The following is a 20,861-nucleotide window of genomic DNA, read 5'->3' as shown; positions in this document are numbered from 1 at the left end:
GCTAGTCAGGGGCATGAAAAAGAGCTGAACAGACCACTTCCCAACTGCAGCTGGAAACAAAAAACCCTAGCACAGTAGCCCAATCTATCTTCATTTAATCCAGAATCCAGCCCACTAAGTTAAACTGTATTGTCCAGGTCTCTAAACAGTACAGAAGAGAATTTAAATAAAGTAATGTTCCATGGGGTTTGCATTTAAGATTTTGCTTTTCACATTTCCCATTGCAGGATTACATTTTGGACCTTTTTAATCAATAATCCCTTTTCTTTCAATCTTTTGTTTTTGTCAATCACATAAAGCTTATTGAAAAAAAGCAAAGAAAAACAAATTTAATGTCAAATCTTTCAGACAGTCTTCTTTGCAGACACCACTAACGTTTCTTTTTCTTGTCTTTTTCTTTTTTTCCCACAATTACAAATAGAAACCAAATGTTAACGCCCATGTAGCATACACCTATTTCTTCTTGCTTGATTGTTCAGCTTTACACCAGCACAGTGATAATAAAATGTGACAATAAAACAACGAGGCAGATGTTGTGCAGTACCAGAGGCAGTAGTCTCTTAACTATTAATTAACTGCAACTTTATGGAATGAATCAAGGCTTTAGGGGAGTCTGTAAGCTTTTAAAAAGAGCTATTGTACAGTTCCCCCCCATCTCAGCCATGAGGGACGGCAAGTCCCCTTACACAGCAGATAAATAACCAAGGTCTGTACTTATCTAAGGCTGTCTGTTTTTCATGAGCTTTTGGAAAAGGAAATTAGATCCCTGCTCCCAACTGTTTCATCAGCCAAAGGCTCTTTTTCCATGATCGTCTCCGAAGGAATTTCTAAACCAGGAACTGCTATACTACTGATATGAAGCATTCTATCTATACCCATCTACCATATGGGCACCTCAGCTGACTTTTTCAGAATCCACCTGGACTAAGTAATTCAGTGGACAAACAAACAAGGAACATAACCTGAGTCCTGCATGAAGGTGAAGAGAGGCCACAAACAGGGTGGCCCCTAAAGAGGAAGCACATACATGCACATTGCATTAAATTACAAGAGGCAACATCTGTATAAGCTTAGATCTCTGGAACACATTAGAGACTAACCGCCCTGTGCTCCCATCATATGTGACCAGTATATTTCAACAGCCTATTAAACAACCAAAACAACAACTAACATATGTAAATAAATTTGACATATGGCTTAATAAAAGGATGTTAATAGCATATGTGCCATTAATTCTACAATTATCATAATTATGTTTGCCTATGACTCATTTGAAAATCCATCTTTCCATTAGTGTATGCATACATAGATTTTCCATGTAAAGACAGATAACCTGTCTAGAGAAAGAAGATGTTGGTGGTAAATGTTGGTAAAGCAATAGGAAAGAAAGAGTTTACCTGCACCTGCTGTAACACTGACTGAAAGGAACAACAAAAGCTACAATGACAAAGCCACGCTCAAACTAACACTCTAGCTCTAGCTGCTCACTTTTTGTAATTTACTACAAATGTATCCAAACTCAATGGTAGAAGATAGAACAGTTAATAACATAGACACACTGATTTTAGCAGAACTTCTTTCTGTTTCCTCTTTCTTCTATGAGTAGACAGTAACTTTTCAGTTTCATGCTTTCCCAGTTCCTTCACTTAAGCATAGTTTGTATGTGTAATCACAAGGAAAATAAATGGCACTGGACAAGGCAACAATATATTTACTATAACAAGAAAATATGCACGAGTCCAAAAATGTCACCCAGGGATTTTCAAAAGACCACACACACTTGGCCCATTTATGAAGCCTGACAGTGATTCAGTCACCCCCAAATTCCACAATCAGCTTCTCATTCCTTGCCCTCCTCCTGCTCTACTCCACCCTGGATTTATTCCTTGTCTGCATTTTGGTGCATTTGTTGATGTTAGTGTCTGTATTGCATTGCACAGCTCTCTGACATCTTTTAGTTCTTCCTCAGAATTATAGGAATGATCCACAGCAATGGCGTAGATCTCCTCAGAGTTGGCATGGACATAATGGGATGAATCATCTGTCTAAGCCACACTAGAATAAATCAATTAATGGAAATGGATCTGCGGACAATGTGCTTGTGTGTGTAATACAACAGCCTCGACAGATGTTAACTGTCATCTCCTGCTTTGACAGCAAACTTTAACCAAAGAGCAGGACATAAAAAGACACTAAAAAAACTAAAAAAGGATGAGCCACTAATCAAAGAAAAGGTCTGCCAATTTATCTTTAATGCACAGGAAAACCATTTAATTCACTAAATATTTACATAAGAGTAAGGAAAATTAATGTGGGCTGTTTTGTTTCTTAAATGTGCACATTTCACATTTGATTTTTAAGCAAAGAGGAATAAAACAGCAGACAGACACTGTTAGATTTTCTTGGGTCTATGACCAGGGAAATCTAACATCTGCTTCAAGTAGTAGCCCTCGCTAACACGGAAAAAGAACAGCACATGGAAAATTACAGGCAGGCGGACAGTGTTAGCTTTGTTGGTATCAGTGATATGGCTCTAAATTTTCTTTGTTTCTTATCTATAAAACACATCCTTTTTATTGTTATGAAATATTTACTTTTTCTAGACCTTAAAACTCACTTGCTTGCTATGCAGATGACACCCTCCTATATTTCTCCTATATTATATCTTGCATTATGTCCTGCTAAAGACTGGCCTCTTTCCAGTCCCTTTTAAACATCAGATTTATTATTTTATTAATTAGTTGTAATATTAGCTGTATCATTGAATTACTTTTTCAATCAGTGCCTCAGAAATGTTTCTTTTTATTTTGGTTATGTAAATTCTTTACCCTGCTTTGTTTTAAACTGTTACTCTTTCGTATAATATCTGCTCCATCCATCCATCCATCCATTCACTTCCGCTTATCCTTTTCAGGGTCGCAGGGGGTGCTGAAGCCTATCCCAGCTGTAATAGGGCGATAGGCAGGGTACACCCTGGACAGGTCACCAGTCTGTCGCAGGGCTAAGACACAGAGACAGACAACCATTCGCGCTCACATTCACTCCCACATTCACACCTATGGGCAATTTGGATTAATCAATTAACCTATCCCCACAAACTGCATGTCTTTGGGCGGTGGGAGGAAGCTGGAGTACCCGGAGGGAACCCACGCAAACACGGGGAAAACATGCAAACTCCACACAGAAAGACCCCGGCCTGAGTATCTGCTCTTTTTTCACAAAGCACGTTGTTTTTAAACACAGGTATGGTGTTGATTGTGATGATATTTGATAATGAGCACACATTTCTTCATCCATAAGTCTCAACATTCATTATTTATTTAATTTCATTGTGCATCCTTTTAGACATTATTCATTCTCATTTCACATATATTTTTAAGACTGTGAAGACTTTTACTCTTATCATTAATATTGCCTTGATTTGTGTTCCTGCAGACTGTGTATATCTGCCATTGGTTAAATAAAATGACACTGAGTCAGGCTGTGCAGGATATTAAATACAAGGTGGATGTCCACAGTTTCTAAGAGAAATCTGTTTGTATTTAAAGTATTTAAAAATATGAAAACTAGAATGAACTGCAATCCTAAAACATAGACTTAATTAAACTTAATTTATGAGTTATTGCCGGAGAAAAAGACCTGTCCTGTAAAGATGTGAATGTAGTGTAATGTAGTCTGGTATCTGTTCCCTCTACACTTGGTCTAAAGCTGATTAGTCAATATAACAACAGGTTATTTTTCTTTGTCTCTGGGATTGAGAATGACTGACCAAGAAAACAGAATTTACCACCATATGCTCAGTCACTTACACAAAAAGACTTGACCTTGTAAGCGTACTAAGACATGACCCATAGTTTCCTCTAACACAGCAACTAAGTAGGTAAATATGACACTAATGTTACTACCTGTGGACAGGTGTATCAGGTAGTTTTGACTAGTGGAGGAAAAATGAATACACAGAGAACACATGAAAACACTATGTAAGCTAACAGCTAGCCTTACTTAACATAACATTTGGGGTGCTACAAATATTTCACTGAGCCAATAAAACCTTTCACTGGAATTACTTTGTAGAATAACACAAATAAAACTTCAACAAAACAGCACCTGCTCTGACCCATCTGTGACACTGAACCTCTGAGGGCACCATGTCCACCGTTCATAGGTGTTATTGCAGATGTTTTAGCTTTTTAAATTAAAAAAAAAAGCTTTTTAAATAGGCACTGCATATATTTACTTTATTTTTTCTCACAGTAATTCACTCGAGTATTTTCTTTACTTAACTTCTCACACATACCTCTGAACAAGCTTGACATACTGATCATATGCAATGCCTATTTTTCCAAACTCTGAGGAGGGAATACATCTTGAAAGAGCAAATACACAAATGGAATTTCAAAACTGTACAAGTACAACAATTAACCAAGTAGCACAAAGGAGGAAAAGTGTATAATACTCTCCAGATTTCTTCCAGTATTTCATCAAATGCAGCCACTGTGGTCAGCGGAGGGATAACGTTTCTTTTCAAGCACTGGGGGCATACAAATGTCTTGCACCCTTCAAATATTAAAACATTTTGCCTGCCAGTAGCTCACAAAACTGTTGAACTATTTGAACCATCTGTTTGCCTGTCTGCCCACACTTTCCTCACTTCTTTCTCTGTCACTTTTTCCTTGATCTGCTCTTTTCTATCAGGCAGTTCTTTTTTATTACTTTGCTCAAAATACAAAGGTAACAAATGGTAGGACTGAACTATATGTAATTATATATAACTAGGGCTAATTTATAGGGAAAATACTGCAGAACAAAAATGTTCTTATTTGCAAATCACAGTGAACAAAAAACATAAGCAGTGACTGATGACATTCTCATCAACCCAGACATTAAATATGAACATTCCTATTACACAATCTTTACCAAAACATTTTGTGACAGATATTAGAGGGTGAAAATGACTGAGGCAGATGAGAAACAGTCACAGCGCTCAACTTCTCTCAAGCCAGTCATAAACAATGATTCACTTTAAGGCTAAGAGCACATCAGACTCTTGTTATATTCCCTTGCCAAGGACTGTCCTGCTTGAGGGACAGTGTTTTGGAATGAAACACTGTCCCTGTGCAGCAATGACAGACACATAAACAAACCATCTCCACCTCTCTCCGCCTCTCTCTCTCCGACATACACACATGAACGCTCACACTTTTTCGCACAAAACAACACAAATGTAAACACAGAGACAGACATCTGGCACAAACAAAGAATCCTTTAAAGTCTGAAAAGTCGATTCGCGTAAAAACAAGAAGAGGAGATGATTTTACTTTGAATATTTTGTGGCTTTTATTTCAAAGAAGAAAGAGGGGGAAAAGGCATTTGGAGACCCGGTCAGTGAGCATATCTCTTAAACAGCTGTGCAATCCTAGCCAAGACTAAGCACACACTGATCATATTTTCCCCTAGCGTTCACTCTTCAGTGCGCTTCCAGCTTTGACACCTGCTTATGCAATCTACTGCAGTAAGGTAACCTACTCACAGCAACTGGAATGAGAAAGCATAACCAGTATAATTACACATAAACACAAGCTTTTTTTGCTCAACAGCCACAATTACTGTTTTAGATTGAAGAAGACTGTTCAGATTGATTCTTAGAATTGCACATTATCAAATCTGTTAACTTATCTGAAGGTTTGCTGCAGGTAAACTAAGTTTGAGTCTAGGGTGTCCACTTTTTGTGAGTGTATGACCAAAAAGTGGACAACCTAGCTTAACAGAACTTTAAATGGAAACAAATTACATTCTGTTTCTTTATGACTGAACAAATAATCTATTTAAAACACGTGGAGAACTTCGAGAAAGTTAATTAATGAATTTATCTATATCTGAAGCTTTAGAGGATTCGGTAGGCATCCTTTAAAACTTTAAAGCAAGTCAGGCGTAACTCTTACTCCCAGCCTTCATGCTAAACTAAGCTGAATGACTCATAGCTCTGTATTCAGTATACAGGCATGAATGTTATCAGGCACCTCTTAGACTGAAAGCATATTTTAAAACACAATGTCTTCTCCACCAGCTATGTAATCAAGCCAGATAGAAATCCAACTGAAATGAATTCAACATTTTAGAGTGAAAACATCAGGTATGAAAACATACCTCCACAAAATTTTTAACATGAATACATTTTATACATAAAAGACTATGAAAGAACTGGTCTGCTGATTGCAAAGCTGTTTCAAATTTTCACGATACATTTATCGAGATAGTCCGGAAAGTCTTCTAAACGTTTCCACAGCCTACAAGGTATTCTGTAATATGCCTACAATAGCTGTAAATTTACAAAGAATCCCAATGCATAACTTAATGAGCAAACTCTAAACATAGCATGTGTCTTTCATATACTTTCAAACACTCTTTTATCTATAGGAATATACTAACAAACATCTTTGTGGCCAGTAAGAATTTTTTCCAAAAACAGTGCAGCTTGCCCACAAGTAGCAATTTTAAAATCAACACATCTTATGTTATTACACTTGAAGTGGAAATAATTACAGCTTAAGATACAATTCTAGCTGGAGCTTACTCTGTGATGCACTGATTAAAAACACCTTGCAACTCGTAAAAAACGTCTTGGAACACAAGGAATCAATTTCTTCTTTCTAGGTTTTACAAAGAGAGCATCCTAAATTGCTCTGTAATTTAATATCATTTAGTTTATTGTATTTTGAAACAAAGAACACTCACACAGGCCAAATGAGAACTATTAAATCAGACTTAAAAACAGAAAAGGATGACTGTGGTAAATTTTCACTTTATCCCCTCTAATCTTATTCACCTTAATTACATTAACCAGAAATCACTTTGGAATTCATTCATTCATTATAACCTAAAACTAATTTATTTCATAATAGTTAATGACATATGCATAAAAATAAAGCTGTAAATCGACATGGGAAAAAAAAATATAAGTGAAGAGAAGCAACATCACAATTTCAAGTGGTTTCACTGTGGAAAGGCATCTCTGACCTAGAAGCAAACTTTTTGCTGACTGCCCAGCTTAGCAAGCATTCTACATTCAGCTAGCCTTCAAGCAAGCCTAATGCATTTCATGCCATCATTTATTTCACATATTCTGCTGAGCACAAAGTTACCAGTTCCCAGAACCATTTTATCACTGTCCTCTTAATTTTGATTCTGCTTCTCGCAGTTACTGATCAATTGTGACACAATTAATTCATAAAAAAACATAATATAGTTTAGGCAGTCAAACTCGAACAGACCCCTTTATTTCCTTTGTAGTTAAATATTCAAATCAAATTAGTGCTGAGAGAAAAAAAAACACACTGAGTAGCACACTGTGCGAGTAGCCTTCACAATAACATTGCCTATGGCTCTTGCCAAGTATACAAAGCCAATATTGTTGTTCTGGCCAATATAATTCCCTATTATATATATGCACACACAATGAAAGGCAAATAAAATGTCTGGCCTTAAAGCTTTTGGACTCTAAGTATTACAAACTAAAATTGTCACAGCGCTAAATGGAAATCATTGAGAATAATACTCACAATGTGTGTTCAATTAAGCTTAAACAGAAAAGAGAAATTGTTGGCATCTAGGTTAGTTTTCTGTAATAGTTTCAAGGCATAATGAATGCAATCTATTGGTGAATGTCTGCATTACACATATGTAAGACATTCATATTGGAATTATGTGTAAGCAGGTTTTTACCTGTATAGCACTGAATCTTTGCAAACTTTGTACACCCATAACTCCATAAAAATGATCATACTCTAAAAAAAAACTGTACTCAAGTCTTCTGCCCAGATCCAGCCTAGGAAAGCATTAAAGCAACAATATGACTGTAACAGGCTTGCAGCTATTCACACACCACATGGTACAAGTTTCTCTTGTCTTATCGTCTAGCTTGCTGTAAAACAAACTTCTTTACAAAATAGATAGTCCCAAATTTGACAACGGTCTTTTAAATCATTTCACAACCAACCACACAGGGAAAATACTTTAGGTGAGAAGATATTCAATATGGCCGTCATACCTCAAAGACCTCTTCATCTAGGATTCGGGTGCCAAAGACTGTGATGCCCTCTGTGCTGATAATGGCATGGTCACTTCTGGCGAGTGGTCTTGTCACCTTTTTCTTACAGTCCACAATGATGGTAACGCTCTTCTTCTCCACACTGATAGCTACGCGATGCCATCTGTTAAAAAAGAAGGACATCAGGAATACAATAATGACCCTCTGAGTTTCAGGAAAACTGCTTCAGTCCACAGCTAAGGGAATAGTTAACATTTAGTTTAGGAAGTGGAAACGCTTACCAGTATTTGCTATCACATCTGGAGTTGGATATGAAGCTCTATATGATTATACTGGTAAATACAGTCACAGGATTTATTAGCTAGATCAAGCTAGTACTGGTTTAGACCTCCGTTTGCCTTCAAAACTGCCTTAATTCTTTAGAGGCACAAAATTGAGAAGGTGCTGAAAACAGAGATTTTGGTCCATATTGATAGGACAGCATCCATCATATGTATCTCACATTTCACTACATCCCAAAGATATTGGAGGTCAGTACAGTGAACTTACTCACTTGTTTGAGATTATTTGAACTTTGTGACATGACACGCTATCCTGCTAGAAGCAGCCATCAGAAGATGCATACACATTGATCATAAAGGGATACTCATGGTCAGCAACAACACTTGTAAATGATGCTGCTGCTTCCAATCAGATCAAAGCAGGCCATTCTCTGTAAACCCTATAGATTATTGTATATAGGGAAATACCACTAGATCAACAGTTGCTAAAATATTCATATTCATAAATATTCAAACCAGCCCATCTGGTACCTACAACCACACTCAAAGTCACTTAAATTGCCTTTCTTCTCCATTTTCATGCTTATTTTAAACTTCAACAGCTTATCATGACTAGCTGAAGTTCAAAAGCAGTTGAGCTGGTCTACTGAACAAAGTGGCCGATGAGCGTATGCAGCTTAGCTTAACTTACCAGCTTGCACTGGCACAGTGCTACTTGCCTTGTGGCATCTGGAGAGCTATGCATACATTTCCAAATGTCACATGATTACCCAGAAGTACATGCAAAAGTTGTTTTTGGTTAACTATGAAAGTATTCTTCAGTTTTTGCCAGAAGAGCATGTGAGTATTTTCAAACTAGTTGGACTAGTCCTATGAATGGATCCACATGTTCTGCATATCTACATAATTTCCTCAGGGATTACTAAAGTATTCTGATTCTGATGACTCTGACATTTTGAGTATTCAAGGAAATAAAGTGTGTGCAAAAGCCTTGGTCTAAAATTTGTCAGTGTTTTAGTTTTGGTTTATTCAAAAATACAAAGGTAGCTTTGACAAAATATGTAAACCATAGTGCTCTACTAGCCACACATTTTGTAAAATTGTAATTAAAAGCACTGATTGAGCTGTATATTTTCACTATTTATCACCAACAAAGAACAACTCATGAAATTGCTGCAAGGCATTTCTGTTGGCATTTACATGAAAGATTGCTGGCAACTTTTAACAATGATTTGTTTCAGCTTTATTGGACAGCTATGAGAATCCTGTCCTTTACTGCATATCAGTATAGCAGTGCTGTAAATAATTTAGAAAGGCTGTCATTAAATTGTTGCCAGCAATTTATTTGCCATTACTGTCTGAGTTGTTCCATATGGTGTTAATGACTGAACAACATATGATGGGAATAAATGTGCAGAGCTGCGTGTCAGTTTACCAGGCTGGAAGAGTTAAGTATGCTCTGAGTGCCTGAGAAAATAGTTTTAACAGAGCGGTTCTGCTTAGCACAAAATATAACCTGAATCTTTTAAAATAGAAAAAATTACCCTAAATGTACTGCTTGTGAGCTAACCTCACAATTTCCATAACAAACAAACTCCAGATTTTGAGATATCGCTGAGATAATGGGATAACTGCACGTGGCATAGAAAAGGTACTATTTAGGGGACACAAAAGCCATTCATCTACATTTTGCCTTCTAGTGTGTTAAAGTGCTCAGTCACTTACTTGCCATCAGAAAGTTTGACGGAACGGAACAAAGGGTACTCGTCTGGGACAGGCTTGCCATGCTGGTCCTCATATTGGAAGACAGGGGAACGGCCCACCTCTACTCCAAGCTGCTGCAAGCCTTGCTGGTTGTACACAGAAAGCAGGAAGGACTGGAGGCCAGCCTTGGGCTTGATGGTAAACACTATAGAGAAATCCTCTGGGAATACCCCCCCTAAAGGTGGAACACACAACAGTAATAGTGGGCTGTCACATTAGTAAAGATGAATATAGAGTTTATATAGTCTTAAAATTGCTGAAATGAACATGTTTTACACCAATATTCTGATTAAGAGCAATGTAAAGATACACAGCAGACATGAAAGCTACATCACAGAACCAAGATAGTTTTAATAGTTTAATAAAAATATCTCTTATGGGAACTTTTGGCCAGGAGGGTTTTCTTCATTTCTGAATCAAATGAAGTGTAGTGAGTAGCTGGCAAAGAAAAACAATATATGTCTTTATTATTTCATTTGTTTGGTGTTTATCAACACTTCTTTTTGCCATCTCACTGTGATATAATGAATATAAACAGAATGACATAATAAATTAACAAACATGTCAGTGTTTTTACTTGCTCATGGGCAAAGAGTGCGTATTTTGCTAGTAATAATTAAAAGCTTTCAAACAGTCCTCACTTAAGAAGCATTTGTGCTACTGGAGACTTCCTTTTACCTTGTGGCCTGTCTTACAAACCTCTTCTGATGTTATAACTAGGGCAATTGTATCGTAATGAGTAGAGAGAACTGCTTTTGCTCCAACTTTCTCTTCTCAGATTAACCCACAGAGTCTAGACCACTGGACGCGAGTCCGTTTTACTGGTGAAGCTGAAAGAAACCTTGGCATGTCCTGAAAGGCCTTGGTAGTGGTGATGCAGCCATATTAACTTTACAAGGGCTATAAATACAACAACTCAAACGAATGTCATATTTTTTGAGAACATAATAGTTTGGTTCAATGAAAAAATAACTAATACTAGCCAAATAAAAGTCCAATTATTCTGACTGAGGACATTTTGACACTTTACTTCATGGCACCTCCAACACCTCACCTCTCTGGCTCACTTATATTACTCAAGTTTCCATTAGTGAACATGAGCATGCTGTCCAGTTAAGCCAAAAATTACACAGGCTTATTTTCTAATTCCTTCAATTACTGCATTTTAGTCTTTCTTTTTGCTCTTTGAAATGTAGCCAGATTCAAAAAGACTAACACACACTGCACTGACTGGGACATTTCATTTCACAGCAATGAATCCCTAATAAATTTCTCTCACTTTGCTGGAAGTCCATTTTGAGTAAGTAAGCAACTGGGGACCATTTCTAAACTTTGCCCTAGTAGTAAATGAATAACAGGCCGCAAAGGGAGGGATGATTTGTTTGAGCAGCCATGCAAGCAGCAGTTGTATATTATAATTTGGGGGACTAGAAAGAGATCTCATATTTTTTTCCAGATTAGCTTCTCCTCACTGGCTCCCTGTTAAATCCAGAGCTCTCAGTGTGCAGCCGTACTTGTGGTTCCTGAAGCTTCCAAAGGTAGATTGGGAGGCAGATGCTTCAACATATGGTTCTCCAGCACCAAGCTTCCAGTTTGGGTTTGAAAAACAGATTTCCTCTCTACTTCTGAAAGTCGGTTTCAGGCTAAATCAGGCGAACCATCCCTTCATTAGAGATACTCTATTGTGGAAACAGACACTGTGACCCTAGACCAGATTTATTCCTATTTGACTCCTTTCACTTCCCTGTGACAGGGTGTAGGTTGGTGGATTGTAAAGTCCCTGTGAACAAGTCCACATGGTTACAAAAAAAGTGGCAGGCACATGGATGTCTGCTTAGAGCTTCCAGTTCACCAACTGATAACAAACTTTATGGCACTCAGACCCAAGAGGAGCCTAGCAAACCTGCAGATGGGGAAACTAGAACACACCTATTAGTTTTGTCGCTATAGGCTAAGGCTGTTGGGGAACTTCCTATGATACACTGAGCATTTCCGCTTCCCCTCCATACTTTTATATGTCACTCCTGCATGTGAATACATGTTGTCTCTCCCATAGGTTGTCCTTGCTTTACAGGAATACCATGATTTTCTAATATTTCAGATTTAAAAAAATCAACTAAAAATTTGACATTTGGCAAATTTGCTTCTGTCAGTAGACAAAAGGTTTTGTTCTCTGCAATTGATTACTAAAATTGGGATTTGCCGAGTTTTGTTTAAAATCTACTTCCTAATAAAATAAATATGGATTAAGCCTAATAAAATAAATGTGGCCTCTCAAAAACAGAAGGGCAACACACTCCAAATGCACATACAATATGAAACACCCTTCTAAATTTCACTACCTTAACCACAGACTGAGCATTCGCATCTGCTAGCAATCAAACTTGAGGAAAGACACTTTGTTGGACAAGATCAGTGTACAAAACAATAGACATGCTTTTGTTGCTTTTTTGTAAGATTTGTGGGTTTTACCAAAATATCAAATAACAAAAATCTGGTGCTGCTCCGCTTACTTGAGCCATGTGTTTACATGCACCATTGTAGATTACCATCCCCTATGGGTTCTTGGAGCAAACTGAAATTCATTGGCATCCTCTAGAAAATAATTCTGGAAAGTCTGCACTGGATTTTAAAAGACAGACTTTAACACTAAAGGATTTTATGAGTCATTTATCAAATCATTCTTTGTTATTTCTTTGTGAAATACAATCATCTTTAACTCTTTTTTAAACTTTGTTATTCAGTGGTTCAAGAAAATAAAACTTAATCATCATACTTTATTCCAAACAACAATTGGCTCGAGCAGCCATGCAAGCACCATAGCTTCACAGATATCTGCCACTCTACCACTTTTTTCTCGGATAAAATCTCTATGCCAGCATTGGATGAAGTTCCATGATCCATTCATTTATTTTCCACATTGAATGAATTCTAAAAACTGCTAATTTGGCAATATTTCACCCCAAAATTGGGTCAGAATTACAACGCCTTTGACCTAAAAGCACCAAAACTTTTTTAATCAACCTTACTTATCTGTATTTAGCTTAATGCTTGTGAGAAACATTATACTTTACATCACCTGACGCCTGCAATTGCAATAATTTTACAATGCAAATATTAGCAGTTGTCTTGAAAGCCTCACAAAGTTTCTAGTATTGTTGTACAATGTTAGTTGTAGCTTATCTTACAGGAAGGCTATTTTAAGTGCCTCTCTGTACAAGTTTCTGTTAAAGGGTTTTATGCAATATGATTGCAATTTATATCTGAAATTAACTGGTCAAATTATGTAAACAGTCAAATTAAAGAGCATATTCCACACTAACACAAACATATATGATCAATAAAATAAAGCTCTCAACAACTTGTGTAATCCTCAAGATTCACTTTATAATCTTTTTATAGTCTCTAGCATTTAAAATTGGGAGTGTTTGTTTGTTTATCTGCTTCATGGAAGACCCACTACTCGACTACTGTTTCAGTTTCAGTGTAAATGCTGCGAAGTGAGGAGTTTACCTGGGAAAAGCTGCTTAGTCGGAGCACTGAGCTGAGCCCTTTTTCCCACTCGATAAGCTACGTCGGGTTTGGATCCTCTCCGCATTGTGCAGAAGCCTGCTGTTTTCCTTATTCCTTCAGGAGAGCTCTGAAAGTCCAGCACCTTCAGTACATCCACTGGTTCAGCTGTAGAGAGAGAGAACAATGAATTGATAAAAATCATCAACAATTTTTCTTATACAGCAATTATTAATGCACTAAAACACAATTTTTGCCACCACAAAAAATAGAATGATTACTTTATTAAGACTCTAAAATGTCAATGTGAAAATAAACCTCAAAATCTATGTCAGATTTTCATGTGTAGTTGTAAATTTTAGTAGTTTTAAATAAAACTACTTCCATGATGAGAAGCCACCCTGTAAATGAGATACTGTTACAAAGTTGCAACTCTTAAAAGTTGAGTGAATAAGTGAGTCCTCAGTCTGAATGACCATATCGCCAATTGCTAAACCTATACTAAGTGCTGCTATGTAAATATAGGTAGTTAAATATAGTACCAGTTGAATAAAATAAAAGTTGAGCTGATTGACTGATTAATGGAATTTTTATTTTATTATGTTATTAGTGTCTATGTTGCATGTAACTTTACAGTACACTATAAGCATAGTTAACAGAAACTCTAATCCAACTTGGCATTTTGATGATAAATCAGCATTTACACCCATTACACCCCTTGCTTTTTCAAGGACTCTTGGCCAAACCTGTCAGTTCAACCAGTTGTTGCTTTATGAGCTGCCTTGGCAGAGGAGCAATAAAAATGTTAGGAACCAGCAGACATAATTGCCCCCCTCCTTACCTCCCCGGTTACCCCCACAGCTAAAAGCCACAGCATCTATGGGATGATAAAAATCATTGCTGCTGATCACAGGGTCTTTGGAATAAGGAGAACACAGCAAGGGGTAGCTTTACAAGCTTCTTAACACTACTAAGCTCTTTTCTATCAATGGATCTGAAAGTCAGAGGTGAAACTGCACAGTACAGCTATAAAAGCTATTTCCCATTTGCTCTCTCTCCTCCAATTATCAAACGCTTACTCCAGCCTAGTCTTTTTTTTTTTTCGCATGTCTCCTTCTCAAACTGCTTTTCTTCTTAAAACCCTATCTTGAGGCACATCATTAGTTACACTGTAATTACGGGGGATTTAGGTAGCCTAATAGTCTATCTTTAAGGTTTGTGTATAAACGGAAGGGTTGACGTCCAAAAAAACGTAATTTGTGGATTAATGCATATCTGCCCGAGGCTGCATTTGCTGAAAAATATACAGAATAAGTCATCAGTCAAAGATAATTATAAGTGCTGTCTTGCATGGGAAAGTAAATGGAAGAAATGTGTAGGCCTGAAGAACGTCAGTATGCCTGTTGGTGTGTACTATCAGCAATCACCAATGCAGTCTATTCATTTTAATACACGCACAGACATTCAATACTGCAACATTACTTTCTGGCCGTATTAAAACAACGATATGTGTTTTTAAGGCTGACTGACATAGTGTATTTTAGACTGACACACAAAACTTAAGATGTATCTACAAAAAGCTAATATTACCCTTACCATCACACCCTGACTTCATCAATCTTGTGCTAGTAATGGGCAGCTCAAATTTCAAATGCAGGCACCAAGCAGTTACACAGAAGCTATTTGAAGGTAATATTAGCTAACATAAATATGAGCCACCACAAGCTACTGGTAATACCATACCAGCAACAGCAAAACCCCTGAAAGTAGTGGAACAGCTTTAATGTTTCAGTCCTAAATGTGCTGTTTTCTTTCAAAAGTTACATAGCTTTCCTTTACATAAGAAGTCAGTAATAAAGCTATGATTGATTTTTTTAACATATGTTTGTTAGCGCTACAGTTGAAGTTTTAGTTGCTAATATTACGAAAGCATTTCACCAAAATGTAAATATCAAACACTTCCCATAATTTACCTTTTTTTAATGACACGCAACAAATGTTATATAATCTCTGCACTGTAAATGTTAGTATACTGAGACAAATTAAAACTTGAGCGCTACAAATGTTCTGCAGTATTGGCGAGAAACATGTTTTTCCTCAAATCATAATGAAAAAATTAAAAGTGGATATTTAATTTTCAAAGGGGACTGTTGTGCTTGTTATATGTGCTGTTATAGTGGGTGTTACAATGAGGTATTTGCAAGTAATCCCTATGAGCCAAAAGCACAAGCTTCCAGGGGCTCCATTTCATACAGTTTTCTTTCTACTCCTGGCAGATTTACCTAATATGTTCATTTCAGGTGCGCAGTTTTTTGCTGTAAGCACAGACGCCCCAAACCTCTGTGAACACACCTTGGAAGGCCCAACCAATCAGAAGAAGAAGAGCTGGTCTGAGGAAGTATAAGGGAGCTGAAACAGATTGTTTCAGATATTGAATAAACTAAACAAATTGTGAATCATGCAATGATAGTTGGTAGACTCTATGAATAAAAGCGCATAGGTTGAAATAAGCAAAATAGGTCTCCTTTAAACTCAGGTTCAGCGCAGTTGAATCGCCATCACAAACCAAGTATATACTTTCCTTTAACAGCTACAGAAACTACAGAAATAAAAACCAGGACAACTGTGTCCAGATATCACACAACACATTTGTCTTTTGAATGAGTCAAGGAGCCGGATGTGTACTCTTCAAAGGCCCAGCAATGATAAACAATGTCTGAATGGTCAGCTTAAAATCTCACAGGGACCAGAAGGACTTTAAAGAAAGGGAGATAATAGGCTTAAAGGGAAATCTCCCTTGCCAGGAAAAAAAAGCCTAGATTCATGTGTTTGATACTGGCAAGAAAACTTTGTGGGAAAATTATTAAAGGGGATCAGACAAAAGCCTTTCCTGAAGTTTACATTGCAGAAAGTCTCTTCATTGAACTTTCAATACTCAGCTAAACTCTGTGACATGAGAAGTAAAGATCAAAATAGCAGATACATCATATTTCAATAACTTCAATGTAAAGTTTCATTAAAAAAAAAACATTTGTTTTTTGTTTTGTTTTTATTTTAAGGCAAATGACAGAGCCTAATTTGAGTTGGCCTTTTACCATACCTTTAGATTGTGGCTTTTCTCAAAACATAAAAACCTAGTGCTAAATGCTGAAGGAATTATTATATAAATATTCAGCTGTACATTTTCCATTTTATTTTTAGTCATGTGGCCCAAAAAGACAGGAAGTGCTGATGTAGCAGCTCCTGTTCACTTTTAGGAACCAAGAAAAGGTCTAATGGGTGGTGCTATAAGTCGACATGCTGAAACCATTATGGCTTTTTATACTGGCACCACTCCCTGTAGCCCCCCCTAACTAAAACATACACGAGACTAAAGTGAGAAGGCCCCATCCCTGTAGCTACTTCTCCCGTGACCAGAAAAATAACAACTTGAGTGGAGAATCAACCCGCTCATGCTCAGGGGTCGGGTCTGAAATTTTAGATCACGCGAAGCTTTCCAGATCTGCTCCTCGAGGCATTTATGGTGATATTGCTCCAGATAATCTGGTGCCATAGTGCACAATTCTTGAATTTCATTTGTGGAGCATGTGTTAAGCAAGCTGCTCTACTGAAAATCTATTTTTTAAGGCTTTTTTTTTTTGCTGACACTGCATAAAAAGCAGTTTAACAGACGGAGTGACTTCTGCCTCAAACACAGACATACTTTAAAAAAAAAAAAAGAGGAACTGACTGCCAGGTTTTAAACCTCACAAAAAATGCCTCATAAAAAGCAATACAGTCTGTGGCTCTTCTGAGTATTGTCCCAAGTAAAGAGCTACTGGTTCTTGAAAAAAGTAAAGCTTGGACTAAAGGTCTCTTTGTGAGTTTCAGAATGCCTTTCTGCATTACTGCATACCTCAAGGCCTCATATATTCCAGATGTGCTGAATTGGCCAGGAACCCCCCACAGACCCACCCACCAGCATCCCATCACCCCCCTGTCCTCCCCCAAACTTTTCAGCTCCTTTCCTTCCAAAACCATTCTTTCACAGAAGCCCTGAAAATCGGGCAATATCCCAAAACCATTAAAGATCCCAAATGAGTGGGCACAGCTTCATCCTACCAAGGAGGTCGAGCCAACATAGCATATACTGAAAAAAGATTCCCATCTTTCCACCCTAAAAAGAAATAAACCATATTCTAATGATAAGGATGTAAAACCACAAGAGAGAGAAGACAGTTCTCTCGTGCTAAAGGTACCAACGCGGTTTCAGACGCTCCACAGTCTAGTCTGAGGGGTAATTTGTCGGTCTCTATGATTTTTAATGACAGATCTTCTTATTTGCTGTCTGGGACCTGTGATATACTATCTGCCATGTTAACGATCTACTAACATGACAAAGTTTGGTGATTTTTCCTCGGGCAATGAAGCATGCAGTAACATGAAAAACCTCTGTTACATTCATTAAAGCATTTTAACCAGCAGACTCTAACACAATGAAATGCATTTTTTTGGCAAGATGTCCAACTCTCCTCATCCCATAACTTCTCAGAGCAATACATTTTGATGTTTAAGTTTAGACTTGTGATTAACTTAATCTGTGACATTCTGACTTAATGTCTTTTGTGGCTCTGTGGTCATGCAGCGGCATCTTGGGATGACTTGTCGGTCTTTTTCGTGTCACTGCCATCTACTGAGAGTTGGCAGCACAGGCAGCAATTAGTGTACACTGGAAACCCTGTAAATGTTTGCTAGCACATCATGCAATTATGGTGAGTTTAAATATCTGTCAGAATGAAGGAAGATGGGCAGTGCGAAAGCTGTGCCACTTAGATATTTGCTTTCATAATCTTTTCATTTTGCTTCTCTGCAATTTTCCCTCTGCTGAATCACTTTGTTGTGTATCACAGTACACAAAAAACAATGATGAATGATGATGGATTTAGACAGTGGTGGGTTTGTCCAGTTAGCATAAATTAGCCAAAATTACGTGTTACAATATATCATCTTCTGATTAGCATTTTTATATAGCCACTTAAGACACATTTTTATTTTTTGTCGCCATCTGAAAGGATCAATAATCACATATCTGGTATCAAAATAATAGAAGTGTTTAAATAAGTCTACCCAAACAGATGCATAGTTCTGAAACACACACAAATTTATCTTGGCAAGAGCCACAGTTCACTATGAATACCTATGTGATTTCATTTGATGTTCAATTTCATCGTTTTTATGACCCACATATGTATTTTCAAAACAAAGAAAAATACTCCTTTCTTTTTTCCACCCCGCCTCCCCTCCCTCTTCTTTTTTTCCCCCTCCTTGGACTAGGAGCCCAGATAATGTGGAAAGATGGTGATCCTTCAGGCCAGAATATGAGTCTCCCTCCCAGATTTCCACAGTCTGGTGCCCAGTTATTATATAAACTTACAAAACCCATCACAAAACCTATATGTTTAAAATTATACTGTGCTACTGTAAACTCCGTTGACAGCTGTCAGACTGTGAAATAAACATGGTAGGCTACAGCTTATCAATCAAAAGAACCAAAGTTTTCCGCCACATTTAAACCATTTCGTGGATTTGATTAAAGCGTTGGACTCTTGCTACATATTTATGCTGTAAAAACTTAAGGTATTATCCGTGGGCTCCTGGTCATTACTACTAAAAGTCGAGCGTAAAATTTCTGCGTAAAACTTGCAGTTTATTTTGTCTGAAGACGGATTTAAGAGCCCTCTCTGACCACACCTGAATGGCATCCATCACCCACTCACATACTCAGAGGAAAGGGACATCTTCGCCTATTTGTGCCAAGAATCCACTCTATAGCACTTGCGCTCTTGAATGATATATAGCTTTGTTGATGACTTTAAAGTCGTTTCACTAAAACTATATAACTCTCTATATGTAGCTTTAGATAATTATACAAAGTTCAGACACATGTGACCGGAAGACCACCTTAAAGATTCTGAAATCTTGAATATGTTCTAAAGTCACATGATACAGCTTCATTTTGGTGTCAGCATGCTTATGAAAAGAAGAATCTTTGGAATTCTTATGATACTTCTGATAAATGTATTTACGTTTTTTAAATAATGTCTTTGACAAAAAACAAACAAAAAACAAAACAGGCAACGAGATGGAAAATGTTTACTTGGCAACTGAAAATGTATATAAATTGAGTTAAGGTGAGTTTAAGTGATGGCCACCGGGACACCGGCATTAATTGAAATGAAAGCTGAGACCGTTTATGGCTACCGACTAAGCCTACTGGCATCTGGGCTGCCTGCCAGCATGAGGCGCTTTCAAACTGTCAGGGATGCCCTAGACCCGGCACAGTGACTGAGGTGTATAGGAACAGCATCTTACCTGCTCTAACATTGGCAGCTTGGAGAATTAAAATAACTGTGACCGTAACGATTAGCGTTGAATCCCATAGCCACCTTTTCGTTTTCCACCTGGTGGTCCATCTTTGCATCTCCATGGTGAGCGCCCCCAGCTATACGGAAAACGGGCGACTTTCTTTACAATTTGATCCCGTCGACAGTCCACAAAAATGTGCTTATACTACAGCGCCATGTGGGAAAGTACAAGGATGCTTCTTACAGCCAGACTGGGCCCTTCAGATCCGATTCCCCTTTAGCCCAGCTCTCGCACTGGTGGCAAAGGGCTTTCATGAAAAAAGCGCAAGCCACTCCGTTCCCTGAGAGTTGTGCACCGTGAGGAGGCTGGACTAACGCCGCAACACTGAACCTGAACCGGCTCTGAGATACTGACACTGGAAAATCCTCCCTTCATCAAATCACCAGTTGGGAAAGTTGTCTCGGGGCCCGCCCCTTGTGCTTTGGATGAGGTCTAAACAGCAGCACGTAGAGCATCACTACATCCCAGTGCAAACTAATTATAGGAGACGTACATGCCCTAGCGATACTACAGCCCGACAGTCTTAGTAGCATCCATCCTTAAACACTTAACTTTATGGAGTTATGGAAAAAAAAAATAAAAAAAAATGCGGCAAATAAGGAGAATTCTGTCACTTCCTAAATTTTAACCTAAAGAAAAGGGTTTATATTAATGATAGAGGAGTAGGAGATACAGGAGTGGAGGCACTAAATCCAAATGAAGCTGTGGGGGTGGAGCTGTTATTTTAGACGTGAAAGCAAAAGAATGTGAAAAGAGTATGAATAGCTCCAGCATGGGCCAATGGTTAATATAAAAGCTTCAGTGGCCAAAATGGAATATTTTCCAGACTCCAGGAGTTTCCTCGCGGAGCACTT

The 20,861-nt window shown here is 37.7% G+C and overlaps 1 protein-coding gene across 2 annotated transcripts in view; it reads right to left on the bottom strand.

Annotated features, from left to right (window-relative positions):
* Positions 1–20,452, bottom strand: part of LOC116313386 (collagen alpha-1(XI) chain-like) — an 80,297-nt gene extending 59,845 nt beyond the window's left edge. The window contains exons 1-4 of one of the 2 annotated variants that reach the window (XM_039602184.1): positions 19,954–20,452; positions 13,606–13,770; positions 10,054–10,267; positions 8,048–8,210 (exon numbers count right to left, since the gene is read on the bottom strand). In XM_039602184.1, coding sequence (XP_039458118.1) covers positions 8,048–8,210; positions 10,054–10,267; positions 13,606–13,770; positions 19,954–20,068 — 657 coding nt within the window. In that variant the 5' untranslated portion in view covers positions 20,069–20,452. The remainder of the gene's footprint in view (positions 1–8,047; positions 8,211–10,053; positions 10,268–13,605; positions 13,771–19,953) is intronic. The other variant, XM_031731067.2, reaches the window with a different exon arrangement.
* Between the last annotated feature and the right edge of the window lie 409 nt (positions 20,453–20,861).

Source organism: Oreochromis aureus, linkage group 18 (assembly GCF_013358895.1).
Source record: "Oreochromis aureus strain Israel breed Guangdong linkage group 18, ZZ_aureus, whole genome shotgun sequence".
NCBI lineage: Eukaryota > Metazoa > Chordata > Actinopteri > Cichliformes > Cichlidae > Oreochromis > Oreochromis aureus.
The sequence above is the reverse complement of the archived record's forward strand: the minus strand, read 5'-3'. Positions and strand labels throughout refer to the sequence as shown.